Genomic DNA, 20933 nt, shown 5'->3' with positions numbered 1-20933 from the left:
AAGAAAAGAAAAAAGAAAGTAAAGGCACTGGGACTTGTTTATATAGACACTAGCTACAATATGGACACTAGTTACAATAGAAAAAGAAGAAATATTAGATTTTAGATCACTGTAAAGCATGAGATAATCTGTTTGAATTTGCTACGGTTTTATTTATTTATTTGAGACGGAGTATCGCTCTGTCACCCAGGATGGAGTGCAGTGGCGTGATTTCGGCTCACTGCAAGCTCTGCCTCCCAGGTTGACGCCATTCTCCCGCCACAGTCTCCCTAGCAGCTGGGACAACAGGCGCACGCCACCATGCCTGGCTAGTTTTTTTGTATTTTTAGTAGAGACAGGGTTTCACTCTTAGCCAGGATGGTCTTGATCTCCTGACTTCGTGATCCGCCCGCCTGGGCCTCCCAAAGTGCTGGGATTACAGGCGTGAGCCACCGCGCCCGTTTATTTTTTGAGACGGAGTTTCACTCTGGTTGCCCAGGCTGGAGTGCAGTGGTGCGATCTCGGCTCACTGTAATCTTTTGCCTCCCAGGTTCAAGCTTCTCCTGCCTCGGCCTCCTGAGTAGCTGGGATTATAGGCGCCCACCACCATGCCCAGCTAATTTTTTGTATTTTTAGTAAAAACCGGGTTTCATCATGTTGACCAGGCTGGTCTCGAACTCCTGACGTCAGGTGATCCACCCACCTCAGCTTCCCAAAGTGCAGGGATTACAGGCGTCAGACACTGCACCCAGGCTTGCTTCAGTTTTAAAACCAGTTAAAGTGTTCTATGTTCAGCTGATGTCTTAACGAGTTTGTTTTTCAATTAGAGATGAATGGAAAGATGAGTTAAAACTGTATATTGGAGAGGGCTGGGTGTGGTGGTCATGTCTACAATCTAAACGCTTTGGGAGGCCAAATTGGGAGGATCATTTGAGCCCAGGAGTTTGAGACCAGCCTTGGCAACATAGCCAGACCTCATCTCTACCCCCTGCAAAAAAAAAAAAAAAATAGCCATGTGTCATGGTGTATGCCTATAGTCCCAGCTACTCCAAGCTGAAGATCCCATGAGCCTATGAGTTCAAGGTTATAGTGAGCTATGACCATGCCACTGCACTCTAGCCTGGGTGACTGAGACCGTTGCTAAAATAAATAAAACAGTGCAGAATATTTTAATTACTAATTTTTAATAATCTCTACATTAATAAATATAACATTACAAATTTTTTTGAGACAGGGTCTCACTTTGTTACCCAGGCTGGAGTGCAGTGGCATGATCATAGTTCACTGCAGCCACAACCTCCTGGGCTCAAGCAATCTTCTACCTCAGTCTCCCAAGTAGCTGGGACTATAGGCACTTTGCCAGCATGCCTGGCTAATTTCTTATTTTTCTGTTTGTAGAGATGGGGTCTCACTATATTGCCCAGGCTGAACTCAAACTCCTAGGGTCAAGTGATCCTCCCACCTCAGTCTCCCAAAGTGCTGGGATTACAGTTGTGAGCCACTATGTCCAGCTAAATGTAACATTATTAAATGTAAATACTACAGCATCAGTTCTACCAGAATGCTGCTTTAAGTAAAGCAAAATTCAAAACTCTAAAATTTTCATTTTTTCTTGAACAAATTTTGATGTTTCTTTGTTCTTATACAAATTTCTGACATATGGCCGGGTGCGGTGGCTCACGCCTGTAATCCCAGCACTTTGGGAGTCCGAGGCAGGTGGATCACAAGGTCAGGAGATCAAGACCATCCTGGCTAACACAGTGAAACCCCGTCTCTACTAAAAATACAAAAAAATTAGCCCGGCGTGGTAGCGGGCGCCTGTAGTCCCAGCTACTCGGGAGGCTGAGGCAGGAGAATGGCGTGAACCCAGGAGGCGGAGCTTGTAGTGAGCCTAGATCGCGCCACTGTACTCCAGCCTGGGTGACAGAGCAAAGACTCCGTCTCAAAAAAAAAAAAAAAAAAAAAAATTTCTGATATACTACATGTGAAAAATGATCCACTCTCAATGGGTATTATACATTTTATTTAAAGACTTCAAAGTAAAAAAAAAAAAAAAAAAAAAAGGTACAGAAATACAGTAACATTATGATGACCACAGTAGTATTCTACATGACAAAAATAAAAACAGATTTAAGTAAATGTACCAGCACTGAACAAGCATTTACTTAACATCCAATCCAGGCTGCATATGCACAAAATGATCTGACCAAATGCTTATGCAAAATAAAGTTTTTCTTAGAACGCCAAAATTCCAACCATTCTGACTGTCCGCTGCCTATTCCCCTGTTGAGTATTTTCAGCGAACTTTTATAGAATATAAAAACAATTGGCATGGCACTTAAAAGACTGCAAAAAACAACACAATTAAAAACATTACAATGCATTTCTGTATAAAATATACACCGTAAATATTATTAGTTAAAAAAAGATTTAAAAACAAAAGACCACCCTGAATAATCGTTAAAACCTCATCATAGAAAAATGCTCATCATTTTGTACATTATTGATAGAAACTACTGAGAGGTTTCTTTAGGGGGTTGGGGGGAAGGTAGATACCTAACTTAAAGATTCATTCAAAATTTGCTTTCAATTGTGGATAATAACTCACGGCTTACCCCTTCTGAAAATGTTTTATCATGAATACTCATATTTAACCACAGGACAAACATAAAGAATAACCTGAAGAAGGTGTCGAAGGCCCCAAAAGAAGTCTAAGGTGGCCCACTAGTGTGCATTTTAAACAAACTTCCTAGGTGATTATTTCACATTCCAAAATCTGAGAACTAATGCCCTATGGGAAACAGCACCACTGAAAAGCAAGGTCATAAACATATTTCTGACATCAAATACAGAATTCTAAGTTTATGATTTGAAGTGAATACTGCTTTTTGTTTTAAAAGAAGTTTCAGGTGTTAAGAGAAACATATTAAATAAACATGCGGATGTATATAAACATTTTCCTTTGAGGTTTTCATTGCTTTCAGACTTACATTATTTGAAGGAAAGAGAGTACATAGCTAGAAACTTTGGAAAAATGACATTTCCAGTGAAATGCAGCATCCACCCCTCCAAAAAAAGATAATTTATTATATGCCTACAAATTTTAAAACATTTGAAATTTAAACTAGATAATTTCCTAAAGTTAAGTCTTACTAAGATTAAAAAATTTTAAGTAATTTAGATAATCATGGTTACTTTTTAAGTCCCTTTTCATTAAAAAAATATTTAAAATAAACAGAAGGATGCTATATTTGGCACCCCTTTAAATAATAAACTGCTAAACACTAATATTAATAAAAAATAATCCAAGGAACTCTGCCTCTGAAATGTATTCTACTATGTGTTACATGTGTTATCAGTTAATAAAAACTCACTGAAAGAGCTGATACTGTGATGTGTGTGAGTGTATATGTGTGTCCTGAACATTCATGCCTACTTTATTTTTCTGATTTCACTAAAGACTCTATAATAAACAGGGTCCAATCATAAATGTGGTTTAGGGGAAGAAATGAGGATAATTAAGATATCCTACTTAAAAAAATAAATAATTTTCCTGTATACTAAATTATAAGGAAAAAATATTATACATTCTGCCTCCACTGAATACATGGAATGCTTTTACAAGTTTGGTAACAATATTGAGTGCCTCATTTGAATCAAGTCACAAAAAGCAACTGTGGGGATTCACTCTCCAATAGGAAATAAAAATATGACCACTGTACTTTTCTGTATCTATTTTAAATTTCTGTTTTTTTCCTTTCTTTATACTGAGTAATTTTCCATTCAACTGCATCCTTGGTCCTTTGCATCATATAAATTAACATTCCAGTTAAAGTTTCCCATAAACGGATAGGCTTAGAAGGGAGCTACCCCGTTAATATACTTAAAAAGAAAAATCACTTGTGCCAGTTTTGCAAAAATAGTTAATGATTTGGAATCTGATTTATAATAAAAAGTGTCTGCGTTTTAACTCAAGAAGAATTTCCCAATTTGGTTTTTGTTTTGTTTGGTTTGGTTTGAGACCGAGTCTCACTCACTGTTGTCCAGGCTGGAGTAATCTTGGCTCACTGCAAACTCCATCTCCTGGGTTCAAGCGATTCTACTGCTTCAGCCTCCCGAGTACCTGGGATTACAGGTGCCCGCCACCATGCCCAGCTAATTTTTGTATTTTTAGTAGAAACGGGATTTCACCATGTTGGCCAGGCCAATCTCGAACTCCTGACCTCAAGTGATCTGCCCGCCTTAGCCTCCCAAAGTGCTGGGATTGCAGGCGTCAGTCACTGCACTCAGCTGAATTTCCCAATTCTAAGCAAGCAGCATCTCTATTAGCAATTTAATAACTGCTGCCTTAAAAAATCGATTATTTATTTATCCAAGGCAGTAAAATTTACACCTGAATTTTTAAACATAAAGAACTCCAAAACTAATAGGTAATATAAAAAGTTGTTGCATTTTATATTAATCTTTTATTTCAAAGTTAAACCCTGAAATGATTTAACACATAATGACAAAAATTATGGGAGGTTTATGATGTAATCCCACTACGTGCCTTAACGCAACAGATACTTTTTTAATGCAGTGGTTTTCTTTTTTCTTTTTTTTTTTTTTGTTTTGAGACGGAGTCTCGCTCTGTCGCCCAGGCTGGAGTGCAGTGGCCGGATCTCAGCTCACTGCAAGCTCCGCCTCCCGGGTTTACGCCATTCTCCTGCCTCAGCCTCCCGAGTAGCTGGGACTACAGGCGCCCGCCACCTCGCCCGGCTAGTTTTTTGTATTTTTTAGTAGAGACGGGGTTTCACCGTGTTAGCCAGGATAGTCTCGATCTCCTGACCTCGTGATCCACCCGTCTCGGCCTCCCAAAGTGCTGGGATTACAGGCTTGTGCCACCGCGCCCGGCCTCTTTTTTTTTTTTTAAACAAAAAAGATAACTTCATTACTCATCTGTAGGCCTTTTAAAAACTGAAAAACCAGTTCAACTAAATTTTGACATGATTGTCTGGAAGCTAGTATTAACTTCTTTTTCATAGTAAAATAGATGTAACAATTGATTAATATATGTCTATGAGAGAAGATATTGGGTGTTTTCTTGTAGGTGGCAAATATAAAATGGTTAATTGTATCCAGGCTGGCAGCAAGTTTATCCATGCATTAAATGGCAACATGAGAAGAATACATGGTTGAAAAATGAGGATCAGACACATTCTTCTGCAGACATCAAAAGAGGATTGATATACTCAAAACCTTCAAATTCAGACTGATCAATCTTCCTCACAATGTCACTGTTGAAAGAAAAATAAATTTATTTTCATCATAATAAAGATTTCTTCAACCTTTAAATGGTAAAATAAGATTAAAAAACAAATAATTAGGCTAACTGTACTGAAAGAAAATCTATAAATTTTTAGATTAATCCCCAAAATTTTCTAGACAAATCAAGAATGGAGTACTGAAAATTTAAAAAGCCCCGATAATCCCACAAGCAAGTTTAGAGCCAAAAAGGAGTTCGAAACTGAGGACCGAATAAAGAAGGCACCAGTTGTCACCATTCCAGTTAATCTTAACTTTGGACCAGAACAATATTCTTAGTTACAGGTGAACATCCAGGTTTGAATTAGCATTCAATTTAGTAGTCACCTCAACAGCTAGATGTTAGATGGTGTAGCCAAGAAGTAGTTAGCCAAAAGGAAAAGGCAATAGGAACAAGTACACTGAGAGACCTGGAATGAGGAGAGAACACCACAGGGAGACCTTGGGTCACAGAGAGGGGAGAGGTTGTCATTTTGTTACACTGGCTTCTACTTTAATACACAGTGAGTAGTGCTATCAAATATTTAATACATAAATGTATATGCCATACTAAGAAGCACAAAGTTACAGAGGATACAGTCCCTTCCTTCAAGGAGGGGAGGTAACTCATACTGGAAGAGAAAGCAGTACTTGTTAAATTTTACACACAATAAGCTAAGTCCTGTTCTAACCACGGTTCTAAAGAAAGGCGCGACTTCTAGTTGGAGAAATCAAGGAAGGCAGTATTCATTTTGCAAACACTTAATAAATGGAATGATGAAAGACTGTGGTAGGTCTGGGGAAATGCAAGTAATTTATTAGGGTGGAACACAGGAATAGAAGTGTGTTAGATGGCAGATGATGCTGGAAGAAAAATAATGGCTAATAATCAAAGAAGCCAGTGATGTTTCTAAGGAGTTTCACCTTGATCCATCAAAGATCTGGTTGCATCTGAGGTGGCTCTGAAAGATGGGAAGATTTCAACAGGTAAAAATGAAGGGGAAAATATACAGGAATGAGCAGGCAGAGGCAGAGATAATAATACTATTAGTGAATGGTGACTAGCAAAGACTGATGAGAACACTGTTTGTATTATGGTGAGAGGTATCACTAGAAAGTCAGGCTGGAGCAGATGTGGGGAGGCCTTAAATGCTAGCCAAGACGATAGATGTTACCTAATAGGCAATGAAGGAGTTACTGAAGGTTTCTGATTAAAGGGGTTCAAGAATTGGAGTGGTACTTCACAAGGCATACAGAATAGGTTGCAAAGTGAAGGAGTAAAGATCAATTAGGAGGCTGATACAATACTCTGGGTATGACCTGAATGAGGCCTGAACTAGGATGTGTCAATGGGAAGAGAAAAGAAGGACCTGATGTAAATGATGAAATAATGAAAACATAGACAAAGACTTGGCAGCTGCAGGTATTATGTAATCTGTTAAGAAAAAGGAGTAGTCCACAATCACTGACATCTGGAATCTGAACGACAGGAACACACTGTGGTAGTGTGAGCAGAACTAGGTAACTAAAAAAAAGGAACTGATTGAGAACAATAGAAAGAGACCATAAAGGGTCATTACTTTGATTTTAGACTTCATATATTTGAGCTGCTTGATGACAAACTGGGGGACATGTTAAACAGAAATGCAGCTGAGGAGATCTAACGGCAGGGGATAAGTGCTTCAGAAACCATCATGCATTTATTCTTCACAGCAACCTTATGAGGTAGGCAATTCGAGAACAGGCTCAGAGAAGTTATGCAATTCTTATACAAGGTTACCCAGTTGGTAAGAGGTGGCACTGGGATTCAAACTCCTATCTTTTGATTAAATTCAGTGTTCCTTTTAATACACAATGCTGTCAGAAATAATGATTTGGTACACATCTTTCTCCTCTAGGAGACAGGACGCTTTTGGGGAGATTAGACTGTCTTATCTTTGAATGTCTAGTATTTAGCATAACGCCTTTTGCTCAATAACCATTTGCCATTTAACTGAGAGTCATTTAATTAGCTGGTATCTATGCTACAGGGCTGGTTGAAATCTCCAAGGTACAAACTGCATACAGCAAAAAGAAGGTTGTCATGAACAGAACCATGAAGCATCCTGGTCTCAAGGGGACAGGGAAAACACATGAGAGAAAAGTAGTCACAGAGATGAAACAGAACCAGAATAGGCAGTGCCACCCAAGGCAAAGCCATGAGGACCAAATGCTTTATATTCATCAAGGGAGGTGAGGACTCACCCCAAAATGCTTTACAATTTAGAAATTAAGAAATTGATTCAACTTTCTTTTTTTTTTTTTTTTTTTTTTTTTTGAGACGGAGTCTCGCTCTGTCACCCAGGCTGGAGTGCAGTGGCGCGATCTCGGCTCACTGCAAGCTCCGCCTCCCGGGTTCACGCCATTCTCCTGCCTCAGCCTCCCGAGTAGCTGGGACTACAGGCGCCCACAACCGCGCCCGGCTAATTTTTTTTTTTTTTTTGAGACGGAGTCTCGCTCTGTCACCCAGGCTGGAGTGCAGTGGCCGGATCTCAGCTCACCGCAAGCTCCGCCTCCCGGGTTTACGCCATTCTCCTGCCTCAGCCTCCCGAGTAGCTGGGACTACAGGCGCCTGCCACCTCGCCCGGCTAAGTTTTTTGTATTTTTAGTAGAGACGGGGTTTCACTGTGTTAGCCAGGATGGTCTCGATCTCCTGACCTCGTGATCCGCCCGTCTCGGCCTCCCAAAGTGCTGGGATTACAGGCTTGAGCCACCGCGCCCGGCTAATTTTTTGTATTTTTAGTAGAGACGGGGTTTCACCGTGGTCTCGATCTCCTGACCTTGTGATCCGCCCGCCTCGGCCTCCCAAAGTGCTGGGATTACAGGCGTGAGCCACCGCGCCCGGCTGATTCAACTTTCAAAAGCTGGAGGACAGGCTCAGTTGTAAGGGGTTGAAGTGTTGACAGAAAAAAAAAAAAAAATTCAAGACAATCAACGTTGACTAGTCTGAAGAAGTTAGATTAGAGGTGCTGCATATTTATTTTTCTTTGACCATGAACATCTATTGACTTTTTTTTTTTTTTTTTGAGGCTTCAAGACGAAATGAAAATGAGGAAAAATGTGGTTGTTCAAAGAGGGACTATGAGTTAGGGGGAAAAATCAGAGAATCTGAGCATGCTTACACAGAGGGAAGCAAGCTAGAAAAAAATAAATCTAAGAAGGTCCAATAACAAGATAACTGACAAAATGAAATATTGGAGAAAACTACAGAAACAGGTCTAGGAAAATAGGAGGGACGCTCCTTGTAAAGGAGAGCCTTCCAAGAGTAGGGAATAAGAAAATGTTGAAAAGAATTAGAAAGCAATTCTGAGATGCAAGGTGGTCTGGTGACAGCTGGAAAGGAGGCAAGGTCACGCCAGAGAGGTTATCAGTCATCGCATCAAAATAAGACAAGGTTAATCCTTTAACAGTGATGGAAAAAGGAGTAGAACTGAAGGCTTCTGAAATGAAGAGACTGTTTGGAGCAGGTGCTGGGAGAAATGTGGTAAGAAATAAGATAGAAGTAAAATGACTGCCAAACAATAAGGGCCTCCTTGAGATTAGAGAGAATGAATCTGTAACAACAGGTAAATAATCAAAATATCCCCCAATTATTTTAAGGTATATTTTTAAAAGATGCAGTATAAGTACAAAAAAATATATCAGCTCACTGCTGGCTGGATTTAATAACTCAATGTAATTCCTTAAAAAAAGCAATTTGGCAATACATATCAAGAGCTTTAAAATGTTAATACCCTCTGACCTAATTCCCTTTCTAAGAATCTATCTTAAGGCAATACTCAGGAACTTAGATAGACAAAGACAGTCCTTGTCAAATGGGAAACAGTGCAGCAGGACAGAGAGATTTGGGTTTGAATCCTGACTCTACCACCTGATAGCTGTGTAACTTTGCTTAACCTCTCTGAGCCTCAGTTTCCTCATCTGTAAAATGAAGATGACAATTTAACTAGTTTACAAAGTTGTTGTGAAAATGAGATAATGCACGATAAAGCAAAGGAGAAAATGACAGTTACTATTAAAACTTATAATAGTACAGTGGATTCAAATACCAGTAACTGAATGGTTATATAAATTATAGTATAGGCCGGGTGCAGTGGCTCACGCCTGTAATCCCAGCACTTTAAGAGGCCAAGGTGGGTGGATCACCTGAGGTCAGGAGTTCAGGATCAGCCTGGCCAACATGGCAAACGCCGTCCTTACTAAAAATATAAAAATTAGCTGGGTGTCGTGGCATGAGCCTGTAGTTCCAGCTACTCAGGGTGGCTGAGGCAGGAGAATCGCTTGAACCTGGGAGGCAGAGGTTTCAGTGAGCCAAGATTGCACCACTGCACTCCAGCCTGGGAGACAGAGCGAGACTCTGTCTCAAAAATAAAATAAAATGAAATAAAATAAAAAATAAAAAAATTAATAGTATAATCTGATCATGAAACATTGCATAGTCACTAAAAATGGGATTTCCAAAAAACTTAAAAAAAAATTTCAGTGTACAGAATTACTTACTCGTCATCTGGAGTGAGCTGGACAGGTTCATTGGTAAACTGAGAATCAAAGTTGTCCAAACCAAATTCCCCAGAAATATTTGGTTTAAAGGGAGGTACCACCTGTTTTTGCTCCATCTGAAAAGACATATTGGATGACAGCTCAAGTCTGTATTATTAGAAAAATTGCACCTCTACAGTTCTCCTCTGCACTCATTGTTTCCCTTATTAAAGTGAGTCCTGAAGCACGGTACAATGATATTAGCAATGATGAACATAATTTACAGATATGAGCTGGGCATGGTGGCTCATGCCTATAATCCCAACTGCTTGGTAGGTTGAGATGGGAGGACCACTTGAGGCCAGGAGTTCAAGACCAGCCCGGACAATATAGCAAGACCCCATCTCTATTAAAAAATTAAAAATTGGCTGGGCACAGCAGTTCATGCCTGTAATCCCATCACTTTGGGAGGCCAAGGTGCGTAAATCACCTGAGGTCAGGGATTCAAGACCAGTCTGGCCAACATAGCAAAACCCTGTCTCTACTAAAAATACAGAAATTAGCCAGGCGTGGTGGCGTGCACCTATAATCCCAGCTACTCTGGAGGCTGAGACAGGAGAATTGCTTGAACCTAGGTGGCGAAGGTTGCAGTGAGCCGAGATTGTGCCACAACACTCCAGCCTGGGAGACAGAGCAAGATTCCACCTCAAAAAAAACAAACCAAAAAAAAAAAATTGAAAATTAGCTGGGTACCATGGCTTATGCCTATAGTCCCAGCTACTTGAGAGGTTAACACAGGAGGATCTCTTGAGCCTAGGAGTTCAATCAAGGCTGTCGTGAGCTACAGTACAGCCTGGGCGATGGAGTGAGACTGTTTCTCTTAAAAAAACAAACAAACAAACAAAAACAAGTATAAACATTGATATGGACTTCAATAACATTATAACCTGCTTTATTACATTAATATTCAATTTTTTGGCTGGGCACGGTGGCTCACCCCTGGAATCCCAACACTTTGGGAGGCTGAGGCAGGTGGATCACTTGAGGTCTGGAGTTCAAGACCAGCCTGGCCAACATGATGAAACGTTGTCTCCACTAAAAATATAAAAATTAGCTGGGCATGGTGGCATGTGCCTGTAATCCCAGCTACTTAGGAGGCTGAGGCAGAATTGCGTGAACCCAGGAGGCGGAGGTTGCAGTGAGCAGAGATCACACCATCACGCTCCAACCTGGGCAATAGAATGTGACTCCATCTCAGAAAAAACAATACATTTTTAAAAAAAGGATTTTTTTTGTTTTAAAAGTTTTCTAGAAAGCAGTCTAGAAAGTGGTTTTAAGTTTTTAAAGCTGTGATATGTTAGCTAAGACAATAAAATTTGGCCCAAGATAGGCCAGGTGCGGTGGCTCACACCTGTAATCCCAGCACTTTGGGAGGCCAAGGTGGGTGGATCACCTGATGTCAGGAGTTCGAGACCAGCCTGGCCGACATCGTGAAACCCCCCATCTCTACTAAAAATACAAAAATTAGCCGGGTGTGGTGGTGCGTGCCTGTAATTCCAGCTACTTGGGAGGCGGAGACAGGAGAACTGCTTGAACCCGGTAGATAAGAGGTTGCAGTGAGCCGAGATCGTGCCACTGCATGCCAGCCTGGGTGACAGAGCAAGACTCTGTCCTAAAAAAAAAAAAAAAAAAGATTTGGCTGAAGATAATAATGAAACCTAATAGAGAAAGTAATCAAAATTTACATACCATATCCCAATCAACATTTCGGAAGAACGGGTGTCCCTGAATATCAGCAAATCCTGTTTGAGGATGACAACCCAATCGTTCCTTAGGGTCCTATGGTGAAAGAAATGTTTCAAGAATTGGGTGAATGTCATGCTTTAAAATAAATCATCTTTGTGATCTGTATTTTGTGCCCTCACATGATAGTCTTATTTCTGAAGTTGGAATGGTCTACCTTTTATTTCTAGAAAGTACAACTCCAGAACAAATTGAATTATCTGAAGCTTGTGATAGGTAAGATTTCTTTGTGGCACTTTCTCCACCTATCATGTAATTAAAACAGAGAATCATCACCAATTCCTTGCTAAAGAAAAATAGGAGGAAAAAGAGAACAGCAGAATCATTTGAGCAGCACCCAGCCATTTCTTTGGTATGACCTAGTGTGACAGTCAAAACATGCAAACCTCCAAACTTCATCAGAAGTTTGTTTTTAGCTTAATTTAAAAGCCCCATGCCCAATTACAGCAACAAATCATCGCCTGTGTAAGACATTAATCCAACTTACAAATTTAATCCAAGCCTGCAACTTATAAAAAGTCTTGGCTTATTCATTACTATGAATGAGAATATGTTCCCATTTTTCTTTCTGATAAAAGGTATTTTATTTCGCATATCAACACCTCTTGCCTTCATTTTTCATCACTATGTGAAAAATTAGGTTTCAATTTTAAATCTTTCCTCACATAAATTGTTCATTTTAAAAAAGGCTTCAATTTCTTATTTTATTAAAATTCATTATCTATTTACCTTAGAAGGTAAATGTACATCAAACTTTCTATCATACCATTTATTTAAGGTAGAATTTATGATTGCCAAGACCACACTTAGATTCTAAAACTCCTCTAGCCTACCAACAGCAACAAACAATTGAATGATGTTCACATTTTTAAGAGCCGAAGATAGCATTTCATTTCTTCTGAATTTTACCTAATTATAGCATTTTCGACATGAGAATTTGTAGGGAGCACTGTGGCCCATGTGCTCAAAAAGTACATGGTAATAAATAGATTCTATGGATAATGACACAGAAAAAATGGAAACAGAGTTCAAAGTACAATTATGGCTAAACCCAAAGATTAAATCTTCCCCTATGTGAGAATATGGTATGTATTATTTACACACACACAAAATATGTAATATATAGCTGGGGAGTAAATTTTATTGCCAAAATGGAAAGGACAACTAACTTATCTCAGGATCTAATGCTGTCAATTACTCTTTGGGTAAGAGAAAATTCTGGGTCAAACTGAAAAAGTTACATTCTCTACTGTCTTGGAATTTTACATTTCCCAAACTGCTACTGATCAGTTTGATATATAAAGAGACAAATCACAAAATATTTTTATACACAGTTTATACCTTGTTAAGAAAACTCTTCAGAACACTTGCAGCTTTTACAGACAGAGAACGTGGTATGCGAATTTGTTTTTCCAAAATAACTAGAAAGATAGAAATTATAGTATTATATTTAACTTTTACATGGCTTTAATCTTTTCTCTTTTTTTGAAAGGGTCTTGCTCTGTTGCCTAGGTTGGAGTGCAGTAGTGCAATCACAGCTCACTGCAGCCTTGACCCCCTCGGCTTAAGCAATCCTTCCACCTCAGCCTCCCAAGTAGCTGGGACCACAGGCGCCACCATCACGCTTGGCTAATTTTTTTTTTTTTAAGATGGAGTCTTGTTCTGTCATCCAGGCTGGGTACAGTGGCACGATCTCAGCTCACTGCAACCTCTGCCTCCCGGGTTCAAGCGCTTCTACCACTTCAGCCTCCTGAGTAGCTGGGATTACAGGCATGTGCCACCATGCCCAGTGAGTTTTGTGTTTTTGGTAGAGATGGGGTTTCACCATGCTGGCCAGGCTGGTCTTGAACTCCTGACCCATGAAGGTAAGTGATCCACCCACCTCAGCCTCCCAAAGTGCTGGGATTACAGGCATGAGTCATTGCAGCCAGCAATGGCTGGGTAATTTTAATTTTTTTTTTGTAGATATAAGGGTCTCATCATGTTGCTCAGGCTGGTCTTGAACTCCTGCACTCAAGCAATCCTCCTGCCTTGGACCCCCAAAGTGCTGGGATTACAGGTGTGAGCCACTGCACCTGGCAATCTTTAAATTTCTTTTTTCTTTTTTTTTTGAGACAGAGTGTCACTGTCTCGCCCAGGCTGGTGTACAGTGGCACAATCTTAGCTCACTGCAACCTCCGCCTCCCAGGCTCAAGTGATTCCCCTGCCTGAGCCTCCTGAGTAGTTACGATTAAAGGAACCCACCATGATACTCAGTTAATTTTTCTTTTATTTTTAGTAGAGACGGGATTTTGCCATGTCGGCCAGGCTGGTCTCAAACTCCCAACCTCAAGTGATCCACCCAACTCGGCCTCCCAAAGTGTTGGGATTACAGGCGTGAGCCACTATGCCTGGGTGCAATCTTTCAATTTTTATTATAAGATATTTAAGGCATTCCAGGAGAAAAAATAAGATATTATATATGTAACTGAAGTGCCTCCTGTACTTTCCTAATCCCCTTCTTTTCCATTCTTCTCAGAGAAAGCCTCTAATCTGAATACTATTTATCATTTACATGAATGTCTTATTCTTTGACTACCTGATTGTACCTCAATTTCCTGGTCTGTAAAATAGGAATAAAAAAATACTTCATAGGATTGTTATGAGGTTTAAATAACATTTGTAAAATGCTTGGCATATACAATATGCAATTTTATTGGACATTGCCAAATTATTCTTTAAAGCTGTTTCATCAGTTTTCATTCCTACCAGCAGTCTAGAGGAGTTCCAGTTGCTCCACATCCTCACCAGCACTGGTATTATCCAACTTTAATATTTTAATCAAATGTACCGATATGAAATGGTAACTCATTAACATTTAATGTGCATTCCCTTAATTGCTAGTGAGAATGAATGTCTTTTCACATATTCCATGGCCATTTGGGCTTTCTGTTATATGACATGCCTATTTATATCCCGTGATGGCTTTAATTACTAAATGTAGAATTTTATAGCAGTTTTCTTTTTTTTTTTTTTTTTTTTTTTTGAGACGGAGTCTCGCTCTGCCGCCCAGGCTGGAGTGCAGTGGCCGGATCTCAGCTCACTGCAAGCTCCGCCTCCCGGGTTTACGCCATTCTCCTGCCTCAGCCTCCCGAGTAGCTGGGACTACAGGCGCCCGCCACCTCGCCCGGCTAGTTTTTTGTATTTTTTAGTAGAGACGGTGTTTCACCATGTTAGCCAGGATGGTCTCGATCTCCCGACCTCGTGATCCGCCCGTCTCGGCCTCCCAAAGTGCTGGGATTACAGGCTTGAGCCACCGCGCCCGGCCAGCAGTTTTCATACTTCTTTGGATTCCGTGCTAGAGGTCCCTGTACTTGTCTGCTTGTTTCTGTCAATTCTTTATATTCCCTGATGTGGGGCCTTTTTCCCCATCTTTTGATCACTCATCACCTTGGTGCTCTATTTTCCCCTCATACTGTTCTTGAACTTGTGCACCCAGCCTCAGGGTCCCTGTGTAAAGATTATCCTCTCTAGCCACAGGATTCCTTTCTCTAATCTGTCTGTGATGGATAATTCTAAATAACCCCTGTTACGATTTTGAGTATGAGAAGGTAACTGTGAACAGGAGTGAAGACTATAGAGAAGAAATAATGTATTAAAAAACATCAAAACCTAATACACAGAGGCCGGGCGCAGTGGCTCATGCCTGTAATCTCAGCACTTTGGGGAGGCTGAGGTGGGCAGATCACTTGAAGTCAGGAGTTCAAGACCAGCCTGGCCACTATGGTGAGACCCTGTCTCTACTAAAAATACAAAAATTAGCCTAGCATAGTGGTGTGTGCCTGTAATCCCAGCTACTCGGGAGGCTGAGGCAGAATTGCTTGAACCAGGGAGATGGATGTTGCAGTGAGCTGAGATTGCACCACTGCACTCCATCCTGGGCCAAAGAGTGAGACCTTGTCTCAAAAACAAACAAAAACAACAAAACCTAATACAATGAGTCAGAAGTATATTTTCCAGATTATGCTCATTCTTCTTACTCAAAGTAGTAACCTGAGTCACTCTCATTTGTACTCTAGAATAGGTTTTTCTCAGAGAACCTCTGTAAATACTCCAAATTACCTTGGAAGAGATAATCCTCTGTGTTCTGGTCAGGGTTATCGGAGCTCCCAACAATATCAAAAGGAGACCTTCCTGCCATCATCTCAAACATCAGCACTCCAAGAGCCCACCAGTCAACACTGAAACCTTCAGAAAGAAATTTTAAAGCAATAAATTATACACTTTGCATTCTTGAAAGTTAGTAACTGGAGATTTTATCACATAAAGGAAAAAGAAACAATGAAAAAGTAAACTAAATGCATTCCAGCTATCATGGTAGGCATTGAAGATTATAAAAATGCTTCACTTACAAGGGTAGGCACCTAAAAGATAATTTTAAAAATAAAATTATGAGGAAAAAACCTTTCTTTTTCCATGTATGTCTACTTTCAGACTCATGCCCAATATCTAATATTGTGTGTTGAGGATATAATTAAATTGTATTTCAGAGTTATCTCCTTGGTCTTAAATTTGATCTTTTGCTAGCTGATAAAGACCAGTGAAGGACAGTGGATGCAGACTCTGAGCAGCTTTCACAAGTACCACATTCTCCTTTATATCTGCTGAAGGCAGAGGGCCAAAACCCAAAAAGTCAAATGTTTTCTCGGGTGTATCTTCGGGTGCCTGAGATACAGTTAATCTTTCCACCATCTTTCAGATTACTGGGGGAAATATCACAGGAAGTCTGAAAAATCTTCCAGGGGTTCATGACTCTGGAGTCACCTGGGTGCTGTTCTGAATCCTTGACCTTAGGCGAGTTATTTAATCTTTCTGTATGTCAGTTTCCTCATCTATAAAAGGAGCATTAACAGTACTTACCTCACAGTGTTAAGAGGATTAACTTAGTTAATATATGTAAACTGCTTAGAATAGTGCCTGCTACTGCTTAGTTTTGTCACTAATAAAACATTATTGAGCTTGGTAACCCCAAATACTGTCAAGGTCCCACTGTCTCTGATTTCAAAGTCTGGGGCTCTCCGTGTAGTTTTTAAAAGGATCAAGAATGCTTATATTAATAAGATGATATCAAAATGCATTAGTGTACTGTAATGCAATTGGCACCACATTTAACCACCCATCTAGCAATAGCTAAAATAATACCACCAATTTATTTATTACCATAATCTTCTCCTCTTAAAATTTCAGGAGCAATGTAATTAGGAGTACCACAGAAAGTGCTGGTTGTATCTCCTGGCCGTAATCCTTCCTTTTATTAAAAAGAACAGAAAGAAAGAATGAGATAAAAAATTCTGTTTTAAATTTCCCCTTTCTATTTCACCTATCATATAAGTTCAGCATCTGTAGTGATACAGTAAACTCACTAGAACAATTGCCTTTATTATTATTATTATTATTCACAGGGTCTTGCTTTGTCGCCCAGGCTGGCATGCAGTGGCACGACCTCAGCTCACTGCAACCTCCACCTCCTGGGTTCAAGCAATTCTTGTGTCTCAGCCTCCTGAGTAGTTGGAATTACAGGCAGGCACCAACACACCCAGCTAATTTTTGTATTTTTAGTAGAGACAGGGTTTCACCATGTTGGCCAGGCTGGTCTCGATCTCCTGGCCTCAAGTGATCCACCTGTCTCGGCCTCCCAAAGTGCTGGGATTACAGGCGTGAGCCATCATGCCTGGCAACTGCCTTTATTATTAAAATCACAGATCACAACTAAATAGCTTGAAGAAAACCTGTCCTCATTAGATGTTGCTAGAGTTGATTCAATTAAGGTAAGACTTGCATTTAAAATAATTTACATACAAGTTAAAATTTAATACCAAAATTTTAATATTAGTAGAATAAGGCATATTTCATGAAGAAAAGAAGCATTTTAAATCTCACCTCCTAATACAACCATTGATAAGACTACAATATTTTCCTTCTGTTTATTTTTCCTAAGAACATTTTTTTTTTTTAAAGACAGAGTTTCACTTTTGTTGCCCAGGCTGGAGTGCAATGGCACAATCTCAGCTCACTGCAACCTCCACCTCCCGGGTTCAAGCAATTCTCCTGCCTCAGCCTCCCAAGTAGCTGGGATTACAGGCGTGTGTCACCAGGCCCAGCTAATTTTGTATTTTTAGTAGAAAATGGGGTTTCTCCATATTGGTCAGGCTGGTCTTAAACTCCTGACCTCAGATGATCCACCCACCTCGGCCTCCCAAAGTGTTGGGATTACAGGCATGAGCCACCACGCCTGCCCTGTTGATTTTTTTTTTTTTTTTTTTGCCTTGTGGCCAGAGAATGGTTTGAATATTAGTTCATTGGAATACACTGAGATTTCCTTTATGACCTAATATATGGCCAGTAGCCCATGTGTATTTAAAAGGATATATAATCTTTACATGCAGGGAGTCTCGCTCTCTCTAATGTCTCTCTTCCTTCTCCCTCACTCCACACACCCATATAGACATACATATTCTACATATATATATATATAAAAAAGCTCTAGCTTCTTTCCAAATCTTTCTCTGCCTACTGATTTTTAGTATGTGTGATGTATCATTTTCTAATATAGATTATTCTCATATTAACTTTTCCTATCATGATTGGAGATTGTGAAATTCTCATACTAATTTTGTCCTTTTTTACTCTTTGTATTTTGAGACTGTGTTGTTGAGTGTATGCAAGTTTATATTTGTTACAACTTCTTGGTGATTGCCCCATTAATTATTGGGTAGTTCCTTTACTATGCCCGTTAGTGTGTTTTGCCTTAATTTTTTCCATCCTGTAGCTATTAAAATACAGGCCTGGCATAGTGGCTCACACCTGTAATCCCAGCACTTTGGGAGTCCGAGGTGGGTGGATCATTTGAGGTCAGGAGTTTGAGACCAGCCTGACCAACATGACCTCAGGTGATCCGCCCACCTCAGCCTCCCAAAGTGCTGGGATTATAGGCGTGAGCAGTGCGCCTGGCCCTTCCTTCCATTCTTGTCCCTGACTCACCCAGTTCCAGCTCCCTAGAGGCAACCACTATTATGTGGCCCTCCAGAGATATTCTGGGCATGGTGAACATATTTTTCTTCAAATTTCACCCTATTATATATAACACTGCTATAAACATCTAGAATAAATATTTAGTAATATGTTGTGACTCCAAGAATTTTTTAAATGATTTCTAAAAGGGACATTATATGCTATTTTTAGCAATGTGAATATGGTTTTTATTGTTTTCTATTATTGGCAATGGCAGTTCATTCTTATGATAAATGACATGTACTTTCAGTGTACTAGTCAGAGGTAAGAGATGTAGTCTGTTAACTTGTAACAGTTATGCTTAATCATTCACTTGTTGAGTGAATGTTGGAATGTAGGTCCACTTGCTGAGTTTTCTACAGCATAACATAGATGTTATTAGAATTCCTCTGTTGATTAAAAAAACACTTAAAGGCACATCAGTTCATAAAACCACTAAAGGTTTCCACTCAAAAAATCAATGTTCATAAAACATTTCAAACATAACTCTAAAGATATTAATTCAAGTTTTCATCACTATCCTCTGCAATCTTTATAAAGAAATTCATCCAACACTTGCATGAAGTCAAGCTTCAGGTAAGTTAAATGTTGACTCTAAGTCATAAAAGAGCATTCAAACTTTTGGAGGGTGAATGTCTCATAAACTTTCTTTTTTTAATTTTATATATATATATAGAGAGAGAGAAAGAGACGGAGTCTCACTCTGTCACCCAGGCTGGAGTGCAGTGCAGTGGTGTGATCTTAGCTCACTGCAACCTCCACCCCACCCTGGGTTCAAGAGATGCTCCTGCCTTAGCCTCTCAAGTAGCTGGGATTACAGGCACGCGCCACCACACCTGGCTAGTTTTTGTGGTTTTAGCAGAGATGGGTTTTCACCATGTTGGCCAGGCTGGTCTCAAATTCCTGACCTCAAGTAATCTGCCTGCCTTGGCCTCCCAAAGTGCTGGAATTACAGGCATGAGCCACTGCACCTGCCCTAGGCAGCTCTTGGGGAAGGGGGAAAGGCAGAAAGGGAGGTAGGAGGACATTTGATTTAAAGACCTACTCAATAAAGATCTCAAATTTATCAAAGACCTGGACTAACTTAATTGAGGATTCCTGTAAGAAATGAAAATGTATAAGAAGCCAATATTATTTTCCAGTAAGGGTAACAAAAGACTAAGAAAGACAAAACGAGAAAAGTCTTTTTTTTTTTTTGGAGATGGAGTCTCGCTCTGTCGCCCAGGTTGGAGTGCAGCGGCGCAATCTCAGCTCACTGCAACAGCTGCCTCCCAGGTTCTTGCCATTCTGCTGCTTCAGCCTCCCGAGTAGCTGGGACTACAAGCACCCACCACCATGCCCGGTTAATTTTTTTGTATTTTTAGTAGAGACAGGGTTTCACTGTGTTGGCCAGGATGGTCTCGATCTCCTGACCTCATGATCCACCTGCCCTGCCCTCCCAAAGTGCTGGAATTACAGATGTGAGCCACCACTCCCGGCCAAGAGAAAAGTCTTAATTCATTTTTGTGATTATATTTTCTTTCTTTTTTTTTTCTTTCTTTTTTTTGAGACGGAGTCTCACGTTGCCACCCAGACTGGAGTGCAGTGGTGCAATCTCCACTCACTGCAACCTCCGCCTCCCAGGTTCAAGCAATTCTCCTGCTTTAGTCTCCTGAGTAGTCTCCTATGGTCCCAACAGGTGTGCCACCATGCCCAGCTAATTTTTTGGTGTTTTTAGTAGAGATAAGATTTTACCATGTTGGCCAGGCTGGTCTCAAACTCCTGATCTCAAGTGATCTGCCTGCCCGGGCCTCCCAAAGTGCTGGGATTATAGGTACGAGCCACCACATCCTGCCCATTTTCATTGTTTAAACAATGCAGTAATTCCATTTAAGTTGTTATTTAAAAATAACATTTTAAAATGTTATTAAAATGCATTAGTGTACTGTAAAGCAATTGGTAACCACATTTAACATAACATTTTAAAATAACAACTTGAAAAATACTGAAACGTAAACAGAATCAACGTGTGATGCTACATAACAGAACGATACATAAAAGAATCAGACAACTCTGTATGTTAAGACTTCACCTAATGTTATATTATAAGCATTTTATAGGCATTATAAGAATTGTTATGTCTTTCTGTTTTAGACAGGATCTCACTGTCACCCAGGCTGGAATGCAGTGGTGTGAACACAACTCACTACAGCCCCAGGCTCAAGTGATCCCCCATCTCAGCCTCCCAAGTAGCTGGGACTACAAGCACAACCAAGGAAGTGTAATTTTCCTATTTTTTGTAGAGATGGAGTTTTGCCATG

The 20933-nt window shown here is 40.1% G+C and overlaps 1 protein-coding gene across 2 annotated transcripts in view; it reads right to left on the bottom strand.

Annotated features, from left to right (window-relative positions):
• Positions 1–1999: 1999 nt before the first annotated feature.
• Positions 2000–20933, bottom strand: part of LOC105465838 (protein kinase C iota) — an 86429-nt gene continuing 67495 nt past the window's right edge. For both annotated transcript variants that reach the window (XM_011714472.2, XM_011714478.3), the window contains exons 13-18: positions 16783–16870; positions 15685–15810; positions 12925–13004; positions 11530–11619; positions 9802–9917; positions 2000–5255 (exon numbers count right to left, since the gene is read on the bottom strand). In XM_011714472.2, coding sequence (XP_011712774.2) covers positions 5168–5255; positions 9802–9917; positions 11530–11619; positions 12925–13004; positions 15685–15810; positions 16783–16870 — 588 coding nt within the window. In that variant the 3' untranslated portion in view covers positions 2000–5167. The remainder of the gene's footprint in view (positions 5256–9801; positions 9918–11529; positions 11620–12924; positions 13005–15684; positions 15811–16782; positions 16871–20933) is intronic.

The sequence above is a fragment of the Macaca nemestrina genome, chromosome 2 (genome assembly GCF_043159975.1).
Source record: "Macaca nemestrina isolate mMacNem1 chromosome 2, mMacNem.hap1, whole genome shotgun sequence".
Classification (NCBI taxonomy): Eukaryota; Metazoa; Chordata; class Mammalia; order Primates; family Cercopithecidae; genus Macaca; species Macaca nemestrina.
Note: the sequence above shows the minus strand (reverse complement) of the source record. Positions and strands in the feature narration are given on the sequence as shown.